The following is an 18,761-nucleotide window of genomic DNA, read 5'->3' as shown; positions in this document are numbered from 1 at the left end:
TGTCTTTTCTAAACATATTTATATTTTTTGTGGCCTGTTTAGGATTGCTTCTTCTTGCACCTCTTGAACTGGTATGTTAATTCTGTACTGATAATCCAGCTAAGATCGATGGTATGGGGAGAAATATTACCTGGAGGGGAAAAAAAAGTGACGCCAATCATATAATTAAAATGTAAATTAAAAAGTGAATTTGGCAAAACTTAGGATCTTGCTTGTTTTCTCATGTTCCACAACATAATTGCAATTCTGAGCTGAGCAGAAAATAATGCTCCACAGTGTCCCCTAGTGAACAGAATCTTCAACAACATGCAGGCCCAAAGCAGTTCTTAAAATATTCTAGCGTCGTAGGCTGTCACATTAATGGGAACATACGATCAAATATGTGTGACAATCAGGTGTTAGTAGATACAACATAGGCATGAACACAGTTGACATTGAAAACACTATAGGGATTGTTGGCATAGGAATTTTGAATTGAAAGATGACAGGACATAACAATTTAAATCATTTCGAGATATTCTGGTTTTTGAGAAGTCCATGCAAGGCACCCCAAGCTACTACAACACTACTAAAATGTGGAGACAAAAAAATTTTAAACAACACTTTATAATGGTATTGTGAGCAATAGGCCCTTAAACATATGCTTTAGCATTGAGATTTCTTTACCTTTTAAGTAATATTTGGAGAACCATGCAACAATTAACAGAATGGTTAATAATTGTTTTGCTTGATAGTTTGCAGGCTACTTTTTTTTACAATAGAATGCAACTTCGTGTAGACTATCCTGAGTAAAGATGGAGATAGCTTTTGATGTTTGCCAAAGATTTGATTATTGCTAACTTTATATCTCTTCAAAAGAGCTGGCACAGATGGGCCGAATGGTCTCCTTCTGCGCTGTATTGTTCTATGATTCCGTGATTCTAATGATTCCGTGATTGTAATTGGCAGATAATTTCTATATGTAGTCCGGTAGTAAATTGCTAACTTTCTATTGGAGAGAACAAAACAGTTTTAAAGTTGGATGTTGTGGTATATATGATGGTGAGCAGTATACGATCATCCCTAATATGAAGAGTTGCACCTTTCTAGATGAACCAAGAGTAAGGGGAATTAAATCCTTGTACATAAATGTTATCCAAAAGGAGGGCATAAAGGATAATGTGCAATTCTCGCAAAAATGGTGGATTTTGAACTGCATCATATAGCAGCTCACGTTGCTTAAAGAATCTGATAATCCCTAGTTTATAAAATCACCTGTAAGCATGTAGCACAGTTGCACTTGTAACTAAGGACAATTAAAAATAGTCTTACTTACTATTTCCTTTTTTATGTCCATGTTTATCACCATATTTAAGTTGAGACTAATACAAGGGTGCACAAAAAGCTTTGAATTGTTTCTCTCTCAAATTGTTTACATTGTTGAAGATTGATGAAATCCGTTTTCAACAAATTATTTACCAGGCCAACAATATTAGCTGGCAATGGAACAAATTACTTCATAATTCATTTGAAGGTGGTGAATAGCATTTTTTCCAGACAATAATGAATTTAATGAGAGAGAAAACGAGGAATTATAGACCGGTTAGCCTGACATCAGTAGTGGGAAAAATGTTGGAATCAATTATTAAAGATGAAACAGCAGCGCATTTGGAAAGCAGTGACAGAATCGGTCCAAGTCAGCATGGATTTATGAAAGGGAAATCATGCTTGACAAATCTTCTAGAATTTTTTGAGGATGTAACTGGTAGAGTGGACAAGGGAGAACCAGTGGATGTGGTGTATTTGGATTTTCAAAAGGCTTTTGACAAGGTCCCACACAAGAGATTGGTGTGCAAAATTAAAACACATGGTATTGGGGGTAATGTACTGACGTGAATAGAGAACTGGTTGGCAGACAGGAAGCAGAGTGTCAGGATAAACTGGTCCTTTTCAGAATGGCAGGCAGTGACTAGTGGGGTGCCGCAGGGCTCCGTGCTGGGACCCCAGCTATTTATAATATACATAGTGATTTAGATGAAGGAATTGAGTGTAATCTCCAAGTTTGCAGATGACATTAAGCTGGGTGGCGGTGTGAGCTGTGAGGAGGATGCGAAGAGGCTGCAGGGTGACTTGGACAGGTTAGGTGAATGGGCAAATGCATGGCAGATGCAGTATAATGTGGATAAATGTGAGGTTATCCACTTTGGTGGCAAAAACATGAAGGCACAATATTATCTGAATGCTGGCAGATTAGGAAAAGGGGAGGTGCAACGAGACCTGGGTGTCATGGTACATCAGTCATTGAAAGTTGGCATGCAGGTACAGCAGGTGGTGAAGAAGGCAAATGGCATGTTGGCCTTCATAGCTTGGGGATTTGAGTGTCGGAGCAGGGAGGTCTTAGTGCAGTTGTACAGGGCCTTGGTGAGGCCTCACCTGGAATATTGTGTTCAGTTTTGGTCTCCTAATCTGAGGAAGGACATTCTTGCTATTGAGGGAGTGCAGCGAAGGTTCACCAGACTGATTCCGGGGATAGCAGGGCTGACCTATGAGGAGAGACTGGATCGACTGGGCCTTTATTCACTGGAGTTTAGAAGGATGAAAGGGGATCTCATAGAAACATATAAAGTTCTGACGGGACTGGAGAGGTTAAATGCAGGAAGAATGTTCCTGATGTTGGGGGAAGTCCAGAACCAGGGGACACAGTCTAAAGATAAGGGGTAAGCTATTTAGGACTGAGATGAGGGGAAATTTCTTCACTCAGAGTTGTTAACCTGTGGAATTCTCTACCGCAGAGAGTTGTTGATGCCAGTTTGTTGGATATATTCAAGAGGGCGTTAGATATGGTCCTTACAGCTATAGAGATCAAGGGTTATGGAGAGAAAGCAGGAAAGGGGTACTGAGGTGAATGATCAGCTATGATCTTCGTGAATGGTGGTGCAGGCTCGAAGGGCCAAATGGCCTACTCCTGCACCTATTTTCTATGTTTGTGTATTTCAGACAACTAAATACGAAATACTCTCATTCTCAGTTCTGTAGATTTGCACTTTGTGAGTTAGTAGTTTTACATCAGCATGCTAACTCTTGTGAATGCTATAACCAACATGTTTTGAGGATTCGTACATTTTTTTCTTTTCCACTTTTTAAAAAAAAAGGTTAAGCATATCAGCTGTATCCAGATGGAAAATTGTCTGAGGGTGAAAATTTATTTGCATGCTGAAGGGTTAATCATGCTATCCTTTTTTACTATCAACTTGCTTATTTCCCTGCTCTGGGGTTCATTGATTTAGGTTGAAGCAGCATTTTGATCTCAATGAGCAAACAGTGTAGTACGTCATAGTGTGTAGGTTTCATTAAACTGAATGTGTGGGCATAGAAAAGAAAGGTCGATTCTGGAAAGAACATTGTGTGGGTGGCTATGACTCCTTTGATTGCATTGGAAAGTCTGAAGGGATCCTGGTTTAATATTTTCTATTGAGCTTGAACATTTTGAGCCTGATGAGAGACAATTTTTTGCACTGGTGTTTTTAAGTTAATGTGCTTTTATTGTTCCCCTACAGGTGTTTGGGAATGATTTACCTGATCAGTGGCAGGATTATTCAGTCCAGGACTCCACACTGGTGATAAGGACATGGGACTCCTCTTGCCAGCTTCCAGCAGGTTCAGTACAATTGACATCCTGATTAGCACTAAGGAAGAACGTTGGTTTGGTTTATTACCTCCTCGCCAGCAGAAACATCGCTGTCAAAAGCTGAAGGTAAATCCAGAGCCTCGACAGTGATTCAAGATGTAAATTTCTGTACTAATTCAGGACAGTAAAAATCTTTCAGTTGCAATAGGTGACTTTTTAAATATTGGAGGATGAATCAAAAGATACAAAAGCTGATAGAATAGTAACTCAATATCAGTTCCAATGGATTATAATGCTCACCATATTGTCTGTCTTATATTTATTTTTGGTGTTGAGAAAGACGATCAGGCTTAATCCCAACCTTGGCCAGTTTTATCCCCATAAACTGACTCTCTCAAATGACATCTTACCAAAGCTTTATTGCAATTATTGCAGCCCCAGTTTGTAATGGATTTCCTGGGCAATAAACTTGGGATTCTTTTTGCTTTGTCTCTGGCATTGCAATGCAATTTTGAGTAAGTAGTGTATTTTTACTTCCAAGTCTTTTCCCATTATTAGCTTAAACCATCTCCTAGCCATATATTTTATGCCATTTTTAAGTGGGCCTCAGTTCATTACAACACTTGTGTCTGGCTGAAAGTAGAAACAAATGGTGCAGTTTATTAGTGTGCTGATAATTTATGCTGTGGAGTGGTAGTGTATATATAGCTCATATGGTAATTTCCAGATTTAAGCTGTTATCTTTCTGTTCAAGTGGACATAAAGGGCCCAAGTTTCCACACGATAAAAAACGGGCTCCTCTCCGAAAATGGCGCCGGAAAAAAAACGCGCGATTCTGGAGTGCCCTGCAGCTCCATGTCTGCTTGGCGCGGCGCCCAGGGGGCGGAGCCTACCACACGCGCCGATTTTGTAAGTGGGAGGGGGCGGGTACCATTTAAATTAGTTTTTTTCCTGCCGGCAACCCTGCGCGTGCGCATTGGAGCCTTCGAGCACGCGCATTGTGAAGGAAACATTGGCACTCGGCCATTTTTATAGTTCTTTGTAGCTGTTTAATTTTTGAACATTTTTTAATAAAAGCACATTGCCATCAGCACATCAGCACTGAGGCTTCTTGCAGCAGTGAGAAGGCTGCAGGAAGCCTCAGAAAGTTGTGGCAGCCGTCAGGAACGGCTTCCTCCCTCCCCCCCCTCCCTGCGGGAACGAACGGCTGCCTCCTCCTCCCTCCCCCCCCACCTCGTTCTGGACGCCTAATTTGTAACCTGCGCCTGATTTTTTAATGTGTCGACAAGGTTTTTTCAGTTCTACAAAAATCTTCACTGGCTCCATTCTACTTTAGTTTGGAGTACATTTTCACTGTGGAAACTTTGAAATCAGGTGTCAGTGGCCGGACACGCCCCCTTTTGAAGAGAAAATTCTGTTCCAAAGCGAAACTGTTCTTACTGACTAGAACTGCAGAAAAAAAAATGTGGAGAATTATGATTTCTAAGATAGTCCGTTCTCCACCAGTTGCTCCTAAAAATCAGGTGCAAATCATGTGGAAACTTGGGCCCATAGTATCGCATTGCACTATTGAAAGAGCAGAGAGTTCTCCTGGTGCCACATAAACGGTTACTGCATCTGAGCTGTGAGGAGGCTGCAAGGTGACTTGGACACCTTGGTTCGGTGAGCGGGCAAATGCATGGCAGATGCAGTATAATGTGGATAAATGTGAGGTAATCCACTTTGATGACAAAAACGTGAAAGCAGAATATTATCTGAATGACGGCCGATTAGGAAAAGGGGAGGTGCAACGAGACCTGGGTGTCATGGTTCGTCAGGTGCAGCAGGTGGTGAAGAAGGCAAATGGCATGCTGGCCTTCATAGCAAGGGGATTTGAGTATAGGAGCAGGCAGGTCTTACTGCAGTTGTACAGGGCCTGGAATATTGTGTTCAGTTTTGGTCTCCTAATCTGAGGAAGGACGTTCTTGCTATTGAGGGAGTGCAGAAAAGGTTCACCAGACTGATTCCCGGTATGGCAGGACTAACATATGAGGAGAGACTGGATCGACTGGGCCTGTATTCACTGGAGTTTAGAAGAATTAGAGGGGATCTCATAGAAACATATATAAAATTCTGACGGGACGGAACAGGTTAGATGCAGGAAGAATGTTCCCGATGTTGAAGTCCAGAACCAAGGGTCACAGCCATTTAGGACCGAGATGAGGAGAAATTTCTTCACCCAGAGAGTGGTGAACCTGTGGAATTCTCTACCGCAGAGAGTTGTTGATGCCAGTTCATTAGATATATTGAAGAGGGAGTTAGATATGGTCCTTATGGCTAAAGGGATCAAGGGGTATGAAGAGAAAGCAGGAAAGGGGTACTGAGGTGAATGATCAGCCATGATCTTATTGAATGTTGGTGCAGGCTCGAAGAGCTGAATGGTCTACTCCTGCACCTATTTTCTATGTTTCTATAAAATAAGAGCTCATGGGGTTGGGGGTAATATATTAACATGGATAGAGATTGGCTAACTAACAGAAAACAGCGAGTCGGGATAAATGGGTCATTTCTGGTTGGCAAACAGTAACTAGTGGAGTGCCGCAGGGATCGGTGCTGGGTCCTCAACTATTTACAATCTATATTCATGACTTAGATGAAGGGACTGAGTGTAATGTAGCCAAGTTTGCTGATGATACAAAGATGGGTGGGAAAGCAAATTGTGACGAGGACACAAAAAATCTGTAAAGGCTAAGTGGGCAAAAATTTGGCAGATGGAGTATAATGTGGCAAAATGTGAGGTTATCCACTTGGGCAGAAAAAATAGAAAAGCAAATTATAATTTAAATGGAGAAAAATTGCAATGTGCTGCAGTACAGAGGGACCTGGGGGTCTTTGTGCATGAAACACAAAAAGTTAGTATGCAGGTACAGCAAGTAATCAGGAAGGCAAATGGAATGTTGGCCTTTATTGCAAAGGGGGATAGAGTATAAAAGCAGAGAAGTTCTGCTACAACTGTACAGGGTATTGGTGAGGCCACACCGAGAGTACTGCGTACAGTTTTGGTCTCCACATTTATGGAAGGATATACTTGCATTGGAGGCTGTTCAGAGAAGATTCACGAGGTTGATTCTGGAGATGAGGGGGTTGACTTATGAAGATAGGTTGGGCCGATACACATTGGAGTTCAGAAGAATGAGAGGTGATCTTATCGAGACATATAAGATAATGAGGGGGCTTGACAAGGTGGATACGGAGAGGATATTTCCACTCAAAGGGGAAACTAAAACCAGGGGCCACCCATTTAAAACTGAAATGAGGAGGAATTTCTTCTCCTGAGGGTTGTAAATCTATGGAATTCTCTGCCCCAGAGAGCTGTGGAGGCTGGGTCATTGAATATATTTAAGGCGGAAATAGACAGATTTTTGAGTAATAAGGGGGTAAAGGGTTATGGGGAATGGGCAGGGAAGTGGAGCTGAGTCCATGATCAGATCAGCCGTGATCTTATTAAATGGCGGAGTAGGCTCGAGGGCCCAGGTGGCCTACTCCTGCTCCTATTTCTATGTTCATCCCTCAACTTTATAGCATTTATACAACCTGTCCCTATAATTTGATCATTTAAGCCCTGCTATCATTCTGGTGGAGTCTCCAAGACCAATATATATTTCCTAAGGTTTGATGCCCAAAACTGAAGGCAGTACTCTAGGTGGGGTCTGACCAAGGCTCTGTGCAACTGAAGTATCATTTACTTATTTTTGTATTTCAACCCCTTTGAGATAAAAGCCAAAATTCCATTTGTCTTTATTACTTTTTGTACCTGTACACTAGTTTTTAGTAATTTGTGTATGTGGAACTTTATCAAATGCCTTTTAGAAGTCCATATAGTCAATGTATATAGGCACTCCTCTATCTAATATGTTGGTGACCTTGTCGAAAAATTAATCTAGATTTGTCAGACATGACCTACCATTCGCAAAGCCATGCTGACTCTTTTTGATTGTGTTATATTTGTCAAAGTGCTCAGTCTCTCTTGCCCCGAATTTGGTGCACTCGCTGCTGACTGCCGCCAAGTTTTTTGGGCGGTCTTCTCTCGGTGCCAGTTTCGTGGCGGCCTCCTGCCGGCGGGAGAGTAGGACCGCTGGGAACCGCTCACTGATAGCGAACAAGGCGCGGAAGTGTCCTCCTGCCCGCCGAGTTGCCAGTTTGCTCCGGGCGGGAGTCGGCGGCAGCAGGGGGTAGGACCGCTGCGTGGAGTTAGGTCTAACCTAAACAGTAAGTATGAAGACCTGCAAAAAAAGGTTAGTAAACGTTTTATTTTTACAGTGATTCAGGTGGAAGGGGTCCCCTGAAAGTTTTCCAGTAGATTTTTTTTTTTGTGTAAATGTTTATTTTTAATGTGTTCTCCCCCCCCCCCCCCACCGGGCCTGACTCAATCCTCGGCGGCACTTTGGCAAGGATTGCATTTGTCGCCAAGATTGGGAGCTTCCGCCCGCTGCTGCTCACATTCGGGGCGTAAGTCGTTTTTTTGCCACCGGGCAGTCTTTGCAGATCTTTGAGGAATTACCCAGAAAATGTACTGCCAGGTCTCTTGGCGGTCCTTTGGGTGGCACTTAGCTTTGACCATGTTCGGGCCCTCTGTCTCTGATAAAAAAGATCCCTGATAAAATATACCTCTGTCTCCGGTATATTGTCCTCTTCCTCCACTGTGAAAATGGATGAGCAGATTGTTTAACTCTTCTGTTTATTCCTCCAAAACGTTGTAACTGGGAAAGCCACCACCAGAAAGCACTGCTTTTCCTCCTTCCACAGCAATTGTACTAACAAGTACAGGAAAGTGTACAAAGTTGTCTCCTCAATCATTCTTGCAGAGAGAAATGTTGAGTATATAAAAGCAGATAACAATACATGTGTATAATGTGAAATGCTACCCGCCACCACCTTAGTAAGATCCCAACACTGCACAAGGTAGAAAAAGCCATAAGACAGCTTAAAAACAACAAGGCTACGGGTGCAGATGGAATCCCTGCTGAGGCATTGAAGTATGGCGGAGAGGCACTGCTGGCGTGAATGTGTACGACCTCATCTCTCTCATCTGGAGGGAGGAGAGCATGCCGGGGGATCTCAGATTCAGTAACCATGACCATCTTTTTTTTAAAAAAAAAAGGGAAAGTCTGACTGGGGCAACTGCAGAGGAATCTCCCTGCTATCATCTACTGGGAAAGTCGTCGCTACAGTCCTCCTCAACCGTCGTCTTCCCGTGGCCGAGGAATTCCTCCCGGTGTCACAGTGCGGATTTCGTCCCCTCCAGGGCACAACGGACATAATTTTTGCAGCGCGACAGCTACAGGAAAAATGCAGGCAACAGCGCCAGCCCTTATACATGGCCTTCTTCGACCTTACAAAGGCCTTTGACACTGTCAACCGCGAGGGTCTATGGAGCATCCTCCTCCATTTCGGATGCCCCCAAAAGTTCGTCACCATCCTCCGCCTGCTCCATGATGACATGCAGGCAGTGATCCTTACCAGCGGATCCATCACAGACCCAATCCACGTCCGGACCGGGGTCAAACAGTGCTGCATCATCGCCCCAACCCTCTTCTCAATCTGTCTCGCCGCCATGCTCCACCTCACAGTCAACAAGCTCTCCGCTGGAGTGGAAATAAACTACAGAACCAGTGGGAAACCTGTTTAACCTGCGCCGTCCCCGGGTCAGGTCCAAGACCACCCCAACCTCTGTCGCCGAGCTACAGTACGCGGACGACGCCTGCGTCTGCGCACATGCAGAGGCTGTATAGAAACATAGAAAATAGGTGTAAGAGTAGGCCATTCGGCCCTTCTAGCCTGCACCGCCATTCAATGAGTTCATGGCTGAACATGCAACTTCAGTATCCCATTCCTGCTTTCTCACCATACCCCTTGATTCCCCTAGTAGTAAGGACTTCATCTAACTCCTTTTTGAATATATTTAGTGAATTGGCCTCAACAACTTTCTGAGGTAGAGAATTCCACAGGTTCACCACTCTCTGGGTGAAGAAATTCCTCCTCATCTCGGTCCTAAATGGCTTCCCCCTTATCCTTAGACTGTGTCCCCTGGTTCTGGACTTCCCCAACATTGGGAACATTCTTCCTGCATCTAACCTGTCTAACCCCGTCAGAATTTTAAACGTTTCTATGAGGTCCCCTCTCATTCTTCTGAACTCCAGTGAATACAAGCCCAGTTGATCCAGTCTTTCTTGATAGGTCAGTCCCGCCATCACGGGAATCAGTCTGGTGAACCTTCGCTGCACTCCCTCAATAGCAAGAATGTCCTTCCTCAGGTTAGGAGACCAAAACTGTACACAATACTCCAGGTGTGGCCTCACCAAGGCCCTGTACAATTGTAGCAACACCTCTCTGCCCCTGTACTCAAATCCCCTCGCTATGAAGGCCAACATGCCATTTGCTTTCTTAACCGCCTGCTGTACCTGCATGCCAACCTTCAATGACTGATGTACCATGACACCCAGGTCTCTTTGCACCTCCTTTTCCTAATCTGTCACCATTCAGATAATAGTCTGTCTCTCTGTTTTTACCACCAAAGTGGATAACCTCACATTTATCCACATTATACTTCATCTGCCATGCATTTGCCCACTCACCTAACCTATCCAAGTCGCTCTGCAGCCTCATAGCATCCTCCTCGCAGCTCACACTGCCACCCAACTTAGTGTCATCCGCAAATTTGGAGATACTACATTTAATCTCCTCGTCTAAATCATTAATGTACAGTGTAAACAGCTGGGGCCCCAGCACAGAACCTTGCGGTACCCCACTAGTCACTGCCTGCCATTCTGAAAAGTCCCCATTTACTCCTACTCTTTGCTTCCTGTCTGACAACCAGTTCTCAATCCATGTCAGCACACTACCCCCAATCCCATGTGCTTTAACTTTGCACATTAATCTCTTGTGTGGGACCTTGTCGAAAGCCTTCTGAAAGTCCAAATATACCACATCAACTGGTTCTCCCTTGTCCACTCTACTGGAAACATCCTCAAAAAATTCCAGAAGATTTGTCAAGCATGATTTCTCTTTCACAAATCCATGCTGACTTGGACCTATCATATTACCTCTTTCCAAATGCACTGCTATGACATCCTTAATAATTGATTCCATCATTTTACCCACTACCGATGTCAGGCTGACCGGTCTATAATTCCCTGTTTTCTCTCTCCCTCCTTTTTTAAAAAGTGGGGTTACATTGGCTACCCTCCATTCCATAGGAACTGATCCAGAGTCAATGGAATGTTGGAAAATAACTGTCAATGCATCCATTATTTCCAAGGCCACCTCCTTAAGTACTCTGGGATGCAGTCCATCAGGCCCTGGGGATTTATCGGCTTTCAATCCCATCAATTTTCCCAACACAATTTCCCGACTAATAAGAATTTCCCTCAGTTCCTCCTCCTTACTAGACCCTCCGAACCCTTTTATATCCGGAAGGTTGTTTGTGTCCTCCTCAGTGAATACCGAACCAAAGTACTTGTTCAATTGGTCCGCCATTTCTTTGTTCCCCGTTATGATTTCCCCTGATTCTGACTGCAGGGGACCTACGTTTGTCTTTACTAACCTTTTTCTCTTTACATATCTATAGAAACTTTTGCAATCCGTCTTAATGTTCCCTGCAAGCTTCTTCTCGTACTCCATTTTCCCTGCCCTAATCAAACCCTATGCAGTCATAGTCGACGTATTTACTGAGGCGCACAAAAGCATGGGCCTTACGCTAAATATCCGTAAGACAAAGGTCCTCCACCAGCCTGTCATCGCTGCACAGCACTTCATCCCAGTCATCAAGATCCACGGCGTGGCCCTGGACACCGTGGACCACTTCCCATATCTTGTGAGCCTCCTATCAACAAGAGCAAGCATTGACGGCGAGATCCAACACTGCCTTCAGTGCACCAGTGCAGCCTTCAGCCACCTGAGGAAAAGAGTGCTTGAAGACCAGGCCCTCATCACTGCCACCAAGCTCATGGTCTGCAGGGCTGTAATAATACCCGTCCTCTTGTATGGCTCAGAGACATGGACCATGTACAGCAGCCACCTCAAGTCGCTGGAAAAATATCACCAACGATATCCCTGCAAGATCTTACAAATCCTCTGGGAGGACAGACGCACCAACATCAGCATCCCCATCCAGGCTAACATCCCCAGCATTGAAGCACTGACCACACTCGATCAGCTCCGCTGGGCAGGCCACATAGTCGCATGCCACATAGTCCGCATGCCAGACACGAGACTCCCAAAGCAAGTGCTCTACTCTGAGCTCCTTCACGGCAAACGACCAAAGGTGGGCAGTGGAAATGTTACAAGAACACCCTCGAAGCCTTCCTGATAAAGTGTGACATCCCCACTGACACCTGGGAGTTCCTGGCCAAAGACCGCCCTAAGTGGAGGAAGTGCATCCGGGAGGGCGCTGAACACCTCGAGTCTCAACGCCGAGAGCATGCAGAAATCAAGCGCAGGCAGCGGAAAGAGAGTGCGCCAAACCAATCCCACCCACCCCTTCCCTCAATGACTATCTGTCCCACCTGTGACAAAGTCTGTGTCTCTCGTATTGGACTGTTCAGCCACAAAAGAACTCACTTCAGGAGTGGAAGCAAGTCTTTCTCGATTCCGAGGGACTACTTATGATGATAACATAAAATGGTTCAATTGGCAGAAACTAAAATGGAAAATGATTTACCATAACTTGAAAGCATCCGATCAACATGAAACATTTTATCATTAAGGCAAATTCAGTGTTGGGACACCTATTTGAGAAGTGGGATTGATCGCATTCATCAGCACATTTCAGATCCTCAGGACATCTCAAAGTGCTTAATAACCAATTAAGGCCTTTTGCAGTGTAGTCACATTGCTCCTTTCAGCAGAGATAAAAAAAATAACTTAGTAGTCCTTAAAATAGGGGATCAAGATGTTTAAGAATAATCATACATAGTCAGGATAGAGCAGGCATGACCAAATTACTTTCCCCTTGCTCTTCGACCCTTCCCCCAAATTCTCGACTTTGTTCGGCTTGGTCCTCTACCTGTGTTGGAGTACAGGTCTGCAGGGGCAGTATAAAAGCTGCTGACACAGTTGCTGTGGGCGAGTACATGGATTCTTTGGTCTTCAGCTGGGTTATGGTTGTAACTCTTTTTTCCCGTTCTGAAAATCATAGAAGTTTACAGCACAGGAGGCTATTTGGCTCATCATGTTTGTACCAGCCAATAAAGAGCTATCCAGCCTGATCCCATTTTCCAGCTCTTGGTCTGTTGCCTTGTAGGTTACTGCACTTCAAGTGCACATCTAAGCACTCTTTAAATGCGATGAGCGTTTCGGCCTCTACCACCCTTTCAGGTAGTGAGTTCCAGACCCCCACCACCCTCAGGGTGAAAAAGGTTCTCCTCAACTCCACACCCTCCCCACACCCCCCCTCCCCAATCCTTCTCACATTTACTTTAAATCTATGACCCCTGGTTATTGACCTCTCTGCTGGGGAAATAGGTTCTTCCTATCCACTCTATCTTGGCCCCTCAGAATTTTATACACTTGCATTAAATCCCCCTCAGCCTCCTCTGTTCCAAAAGAAACAACTCAAGCCCATCCGATCTTTCCGCCGAGATAATTCCATCATGTTTCAGCTTGTGCTATGGAGAATGTTATTGCTAGCACAGTTGAGTTTCTGCTGGGTCACAACGCTGGTGTTACAGGTGGGCATGCTGGGGAATTAAGAGCCATCAAAGCAGCTGATTTATCAGTTGCTGCTGTGATTTAATACTCGCCTCTTTGTCCTTTGTATTGGGCTGCCTGAGAATACTGGAGCATTGTGCTGGCTTCATAGTGGCCCATGGGTCCAATAACTGAGCACTCAACATGGATGTCCATGTGGGGAACAAGGTCGGAGGGAGCAACAACTTCTTCTCGAGTCTCATCACAGAGAGCATGCAGAAAACAAGCGCAGACAATGGAAGGAGCGTGCGGCAAACCAGTCCCACTCACCCCTTCCCTCAATGACTGACTGTCCCACCTGTGACAGAGACTGTAATTTCCGTATTGGACTTCAGTCACTTAAGAACTCACTTTGAGTGGAAGCGAGTCTTCCTCGATTTCGAGGGACTGCCTATGATGTTGGATGATGGGTTGAAGTTTTTTTTTTCTTGTCAATTGTATGATACAGCAGTGACTTGTGTTCTTTCAATTCTAAGGGGAAATAAATTTGTAAATAGTGTGGTCAAGAGCTCCCTGATTAGGTCATGATGTCATCCAGGATCTTGTAATAAATTCCGCAACCTTTTTTTTTTAAGTAGGCTTAAATAAGGAACGTCAATCAAATAACTTCTGAAATTCCAGTTAATTATATCCACTAGGTAGCCTTAAACCACTAATTTGCAGTTATTACCTCCTCACCGGATTCCCGCAGATGAATGAGCATCTGCTATTCTTCCTAATTTATCCTTGTACGCTTAATTCCTGTTCTTGATACAGTAGCTACTTTACAAATAGGACCACAAGCATTCGAGAACTTAAATAGAACATTTAATTTTCTAATTTATGTTTCTTTTCAGTTGTATAACCCCCCTTTCCTAACCTCCTCTCCCCTCAAGTTGGGAAGGGCCTGGGTGTTAAACTGGGCTCAAGTTCCATGGTGCTAACAGCTGGACAAAGAGTATTTGCAAACTATGACACCATAGAGGGAATCAAGTGAGCCTGATCCTGTCCTGTTAGTACTTCTACACACCTGCAGAAATTGTCTCATGTTTCAGGGTTGCTGACACCAATAGCCATTGGCTAACTCAGCACAGATTAGGATCAGACCTATGACTAGTCAATTCTGGCAGAACACAAAATGAAATGTGCCATTTGCTATGACCTCATAATCATCATCAACATCTTCACCGAGGCGTACGAAAGCATGGGCCTTACACTAAACATCCGTAAGACAAAGATCCTCCACCAACCTGACCCCGCCACACAACACTGCCCCTTGCTCATTAAAATTCACTGCGCGGCCTTGGACAACGTGGACCACTTTCCATACCTCGGGATCCTGTTATCAGCAAGGGCAGACATTGACGACGAGGTCCGACACTGCCTCCAGTGTGCCAGTGCAGCCTTCGGTCGCCTGAGGAAGAGAGTGTTCGAATACCAGGCCCTCAAATCTGGCATCAAGCTTTTGGTCTACAGGGCTGTAGTGATACCTGCCCTCCTGTATGGCTCAGAGACGTGGACCATATACAGGAGACACCTGAAATCGCTGGAGAAATACCACCAACGATGTCTCCGCAGGATCCTGCAAATCCCCTGGGAGGATCGACGCACCAACGTCAGTGTTCTCGATCAGGCCAACATTCCCAGCATTGAAGCACTGACCACACTCGACCAACTCTGTTGTGCGGGTCACATTGTCCGCATGCCCGACACAAAACTCCCAAAGCAAGCGCTCTACTCGGAACACCTACACAGCAAGCGATCCCCAGGTGGGCAGAGGAAACATTTCAAGGAAAACCTCGAGGCCTCCTTGATCAAGTGCAACATCCCCACCGACACATGGGAATCCCTGGCCAAAGACCGCCCTAAGTAGAGGAAGAGCATCCGGGAGGGCGCTGAGCACCTCGACTGTCGTCGCCGAGAGCATGCAGAAAACAAGCGCAGGCAGCAGAAGGAGTGTGTGGCAAACCAGACTCCCCACCCATCCTTTCCTCCAACCACTGTCTGGCCCACCTGTGACAGAGACTATAATTCCCATATTGGACTGTACAGTCACCTGAGAACTCACTTTGAGTGGAAGCAAGTCTTCCTCGATTTTGAGGAACTGGCTATGATGATGAATTTGATACATCTTTATCATATCTTAATCTTTATTGTTTTAGTGAAAAATAGCCTTAGTTTCTCTCTCCTCACCATATATAAAGCCACTCATCTCTAGTTTTATCTTGGTAAATCTTTTCTGTATTCTCTCGATGCTCTTGACGACCCATTTCCTAAAACAATGTACCCAAAACTGGACATATTGGCGCAGAATTTGCGTTCAGAGGCTTCCCGTGGGCGGATGCCTCCGACTGCAAACATTTCTACGAAAGTACCTGGTGGTCCTGCAGGCTTGGAGACTTGCGGTCCTGGGTCTTGGCACAAAGGCCTTTGTAGAGGCACACGTATCCCAGCAGCGTATGGGTTTTGTAAGAATCATTGGGATCACGTGGGCTGGCCCAACCTATCAGAGTAGGGGGATCCCTCTTCACACTTGTGAGTTCCGTATATACGGAACCACCATAAGTATGAATTGGAATGTCCCCAAAAATGCAAACACTGAAAATAAATTTTTAAAACCCATCACATATTTCAAATGAATAAAAATGGAATTTAATTATTTAAAACAAAAATTAATTTTTTTAAACAAATACACACATTTTAAAGGGTCTAAAAATAAACTTGTCTTATTTAACAGGATTTTAAATGTTTTTTTTTAACGTATTTTTCTGTAGTTTAAAAGCACGCCTTACGCCTGCTTTTTTCAGTTGGAAGAATTTGAAGAACATTCTCTGGGCATGAATTGGGCACTTAGCCCAACTCTCCACCCGAGGAGGCCCTTTAGTTTCGGATGTGGTGGATCTGTTGAGATTTCTTGACAGCCCGCAAGTTCCGGGTTTCGGCGCATGCGATTCGCATACCTTAACCCGAAACTTGCGAGGACCCCACGGGCGCCTGTGCACCTCGTACGTGCCCGTGGGGAGCACGAATTCACGCCCATTGCCAAATGCAAAGTCACCAATGACTTGTTTAGATTTAGCATTATCTTTGTTTTGCCCCTTATTTAAAAAAACCTAGGTACCCATATACTTTTTCTAGCTTCATCCATTTTCAAGATTTATGTATCGGAGCTCCTATGTCTCCCTATTCTTGTACTGCTTCTAATGTTTTGCCATTTATCTTCTCTCATTAGTCTTCCTCCCAGAATACATCATCTCACATTTCTCTGCATTAAATTTCATCTGACATCCATCTGTTCAATATACCAACTCATATGTGTCCTCCAGTATTTCTTTACAGTCCTCTTCACATTTAGAACATAAGAACATAAGAAATAGGAGCAAGAGGAGGCCATTTGGCCCCTCGAGCCTGCTCCACCATTCAATAAGATCATGGCATCAACTCCACTTCCCTGCCCGCTCCCCATAAACCCTTGACTCCCTTATTCAAAAATTCGCCTTAATCTCCATCTTAAATATATTCAAAGACCCAGCCTCCACAGCTCTCTGGGGTAGAGAATTCCAAAGATTCACAACCCTCTGAGAAGAAATTCTTCCATATTTCTGTTTTAAATGGGCGACCCCTTATTCTGAAACTAATGCCCTCTAGTTCCAGATTACCCTACGAGGGGAAGCATCCTCTCTGTCAAGCCCTCTCAGAATCTTATGTTTCAATAAGATCACCTCTCATTCTTCTAAACGACAATGAGTATAGACCCAACCTGCTCAGCTTTGCTTCATAAGACAACCCCTTCATCTCGGGAATCAACCTCGTGAACCTTCTCTGATCTGCCTCCAGTGCAAGTATATCCCTCCTTAAATAAGGAGACCAAAACTGTATGCAGGTACGCCAGGTGTGGTCTCACCAACCCTCAGTTGTAGCAGGACTTCCCTATGTTTATACTCTATCCCCCCTTGCAATAAAGGTAAACATTCCATTTGCCTTCCTAATTATTTGCTGTACATGCATGCTAACTTTTTGTGTTTCATGTAGAAAGACCCCCAAATCCCTCTGTACTTCAGCATTTTGTAATCTCTCCACATTTAAATAATTTGCTTTTTTATTTTGTTTAACATCACTTGTGTACTCTGCAAATTTGATACTGTGGCCTCTATAACCGAGTGTATATGTTAAGAGCCACTATTTACACTGCAATAGTTTGAAAAGTATTTACCACCTACAATTCTGTTTCCTGTCTTAGTCAACCTCTTATACATGCTGCCAAAGTACCTTCAATACCGTCTGCCTTAATTTTGTCACAAGGCTCAACTGACATGGCACCTTATCAAATGCCTTTGAAAATCCTTATACACAATATCCATTGCATTTCCTTTATTAATACAGTATGTTGCTTCCTTAGAGAATTATATTGATGCTGTCAGACTTAAGCCGAGAATGGAACACTGACTGGTAATTTTGCATGATCAGAGATGTCGATAGAAATGAACAGTTTATAGGAAAAATTAACAATGTTGTTTTGTAACATATGATAAAATTTGGCCTGTAATTCAAAGCTGGGATTGTGTATCTTGCTGCAGGTTCCACATTTTTGGTAGAATCCAGAGTGAGCTTGTCTAATGAGGATGTCTGATACTAGTATTGTAAAAGAAGAAGCTGAAGCAATGAGGGGTAAAGAGAAATCTCTTCAGCACTCATCTTTAACAGAAAGCCTGGTAAAATCAGAAAGCCATGAGCCAAAGGCAGTGGAAAAGGATGAAAGCTGTATGGATAACAGAATCGACTCTCAGGTAAGAACTGTTCAGCTTTTATATATACCGCCCAGTGTTTATCTCGGTCTACTATTTCCTTTGTCAACATTGTAAGAGAATGGAATAGTTTCTAATTGAAATGCAACATATATGTGAAAAAATCATTTTTGTTAATGACATTTGAAAATTAGTATAGTCATCGTCTTCAAATTTAAATACGTACTCCTGTCTGGCTTTCAGTTACTTCTAAATAATTGGCATAAAGAGGCTTTTGCTTCTGTTGGTTAATTTATGACACAAACCTCCAAACTTACTCATTGCAATATACATATTTGAATTTGGGGTTATAAATCATTCCAGTAATTAATAAAGCAGCAGGATAATAACATTTTGAAGAAAACTGATTTACCACATTTACTTAACTTTCGAAGGTAGGAGTTACCAATGGTTGCACCATTTAAAACGCAGTATCCATTTTTGTCACGGTCTGTAGAAAATGAGGGACCATAGGCACAAGGGTAAATGTAAGATTTAGAACGGAGATCAAGAGAAGCTTTTGAGGCTGTGGAATTCTCTTTCAGGGTTAGTGGTTGAGGGAGAATCTGTCAACATTCAAGATTCAATTGGATAGGTGGATGAAGGAAAAGAAGTTGAAGGGGTTTGGGAACAGGGTGCATAAATGTGATTAGGACTATTAGGTC

At 43.7% G+C, this 18,761-nt stretch overlaps 1 protein-coding gene across 18 annotated transcripts in view; it reads left to right on the top strand.

The window, feature by feature from the left end:
- The window catches only part of LOC139259744 (R3H domain-containing protein 1-like), a 164,581-nt gene that overhangs the window by 18,140 nt on the left and 127,680 nt on the right, over positions 1 to 18,761 (top strand). For all 18 annotated transcript variants that reach the window (XM_070875398.1, XM_070875405.1, XM_070875401.1 and 15 more), the window contains exons 2-3: positions 3,537 to 3,733; positions 17,890 to 18,099. In XM_070875398.1, coding sequence (XP_070731499.1) covers positions 17,929 to 18,099 — 171 coding nt within the window. In that variant the 5' untranslated portion in view covers positions 3,537 to 3,733; positions 17,890 to 17,928. The remainder of the gene's footprint in view (positions 1 to 3,536; positions 3,734 to 17,889; positions 18,100 to 18,761) is intronic.

The sequence above is a fragment of the Pristiophorus japonicus genome, chromosome 3 (assembly GCF_044704955.1).
Source record: "Pristiophorus japonicus isolate sPriJap1 chromosome 3, sPriJap1.hap1, whole genome shotgun sequence".
In the NCBI taxonomy this organism is placed as follows: domain Eukaryota; kingdom Metazoa; phylum Chordata; class Chondrichthyes; family Pristiophoridae; genus Pristiophorus; species Pristiophorus japonicus.
This window is presented reverse-complemented; position numbering and strand designations above follow the sequence as displayed.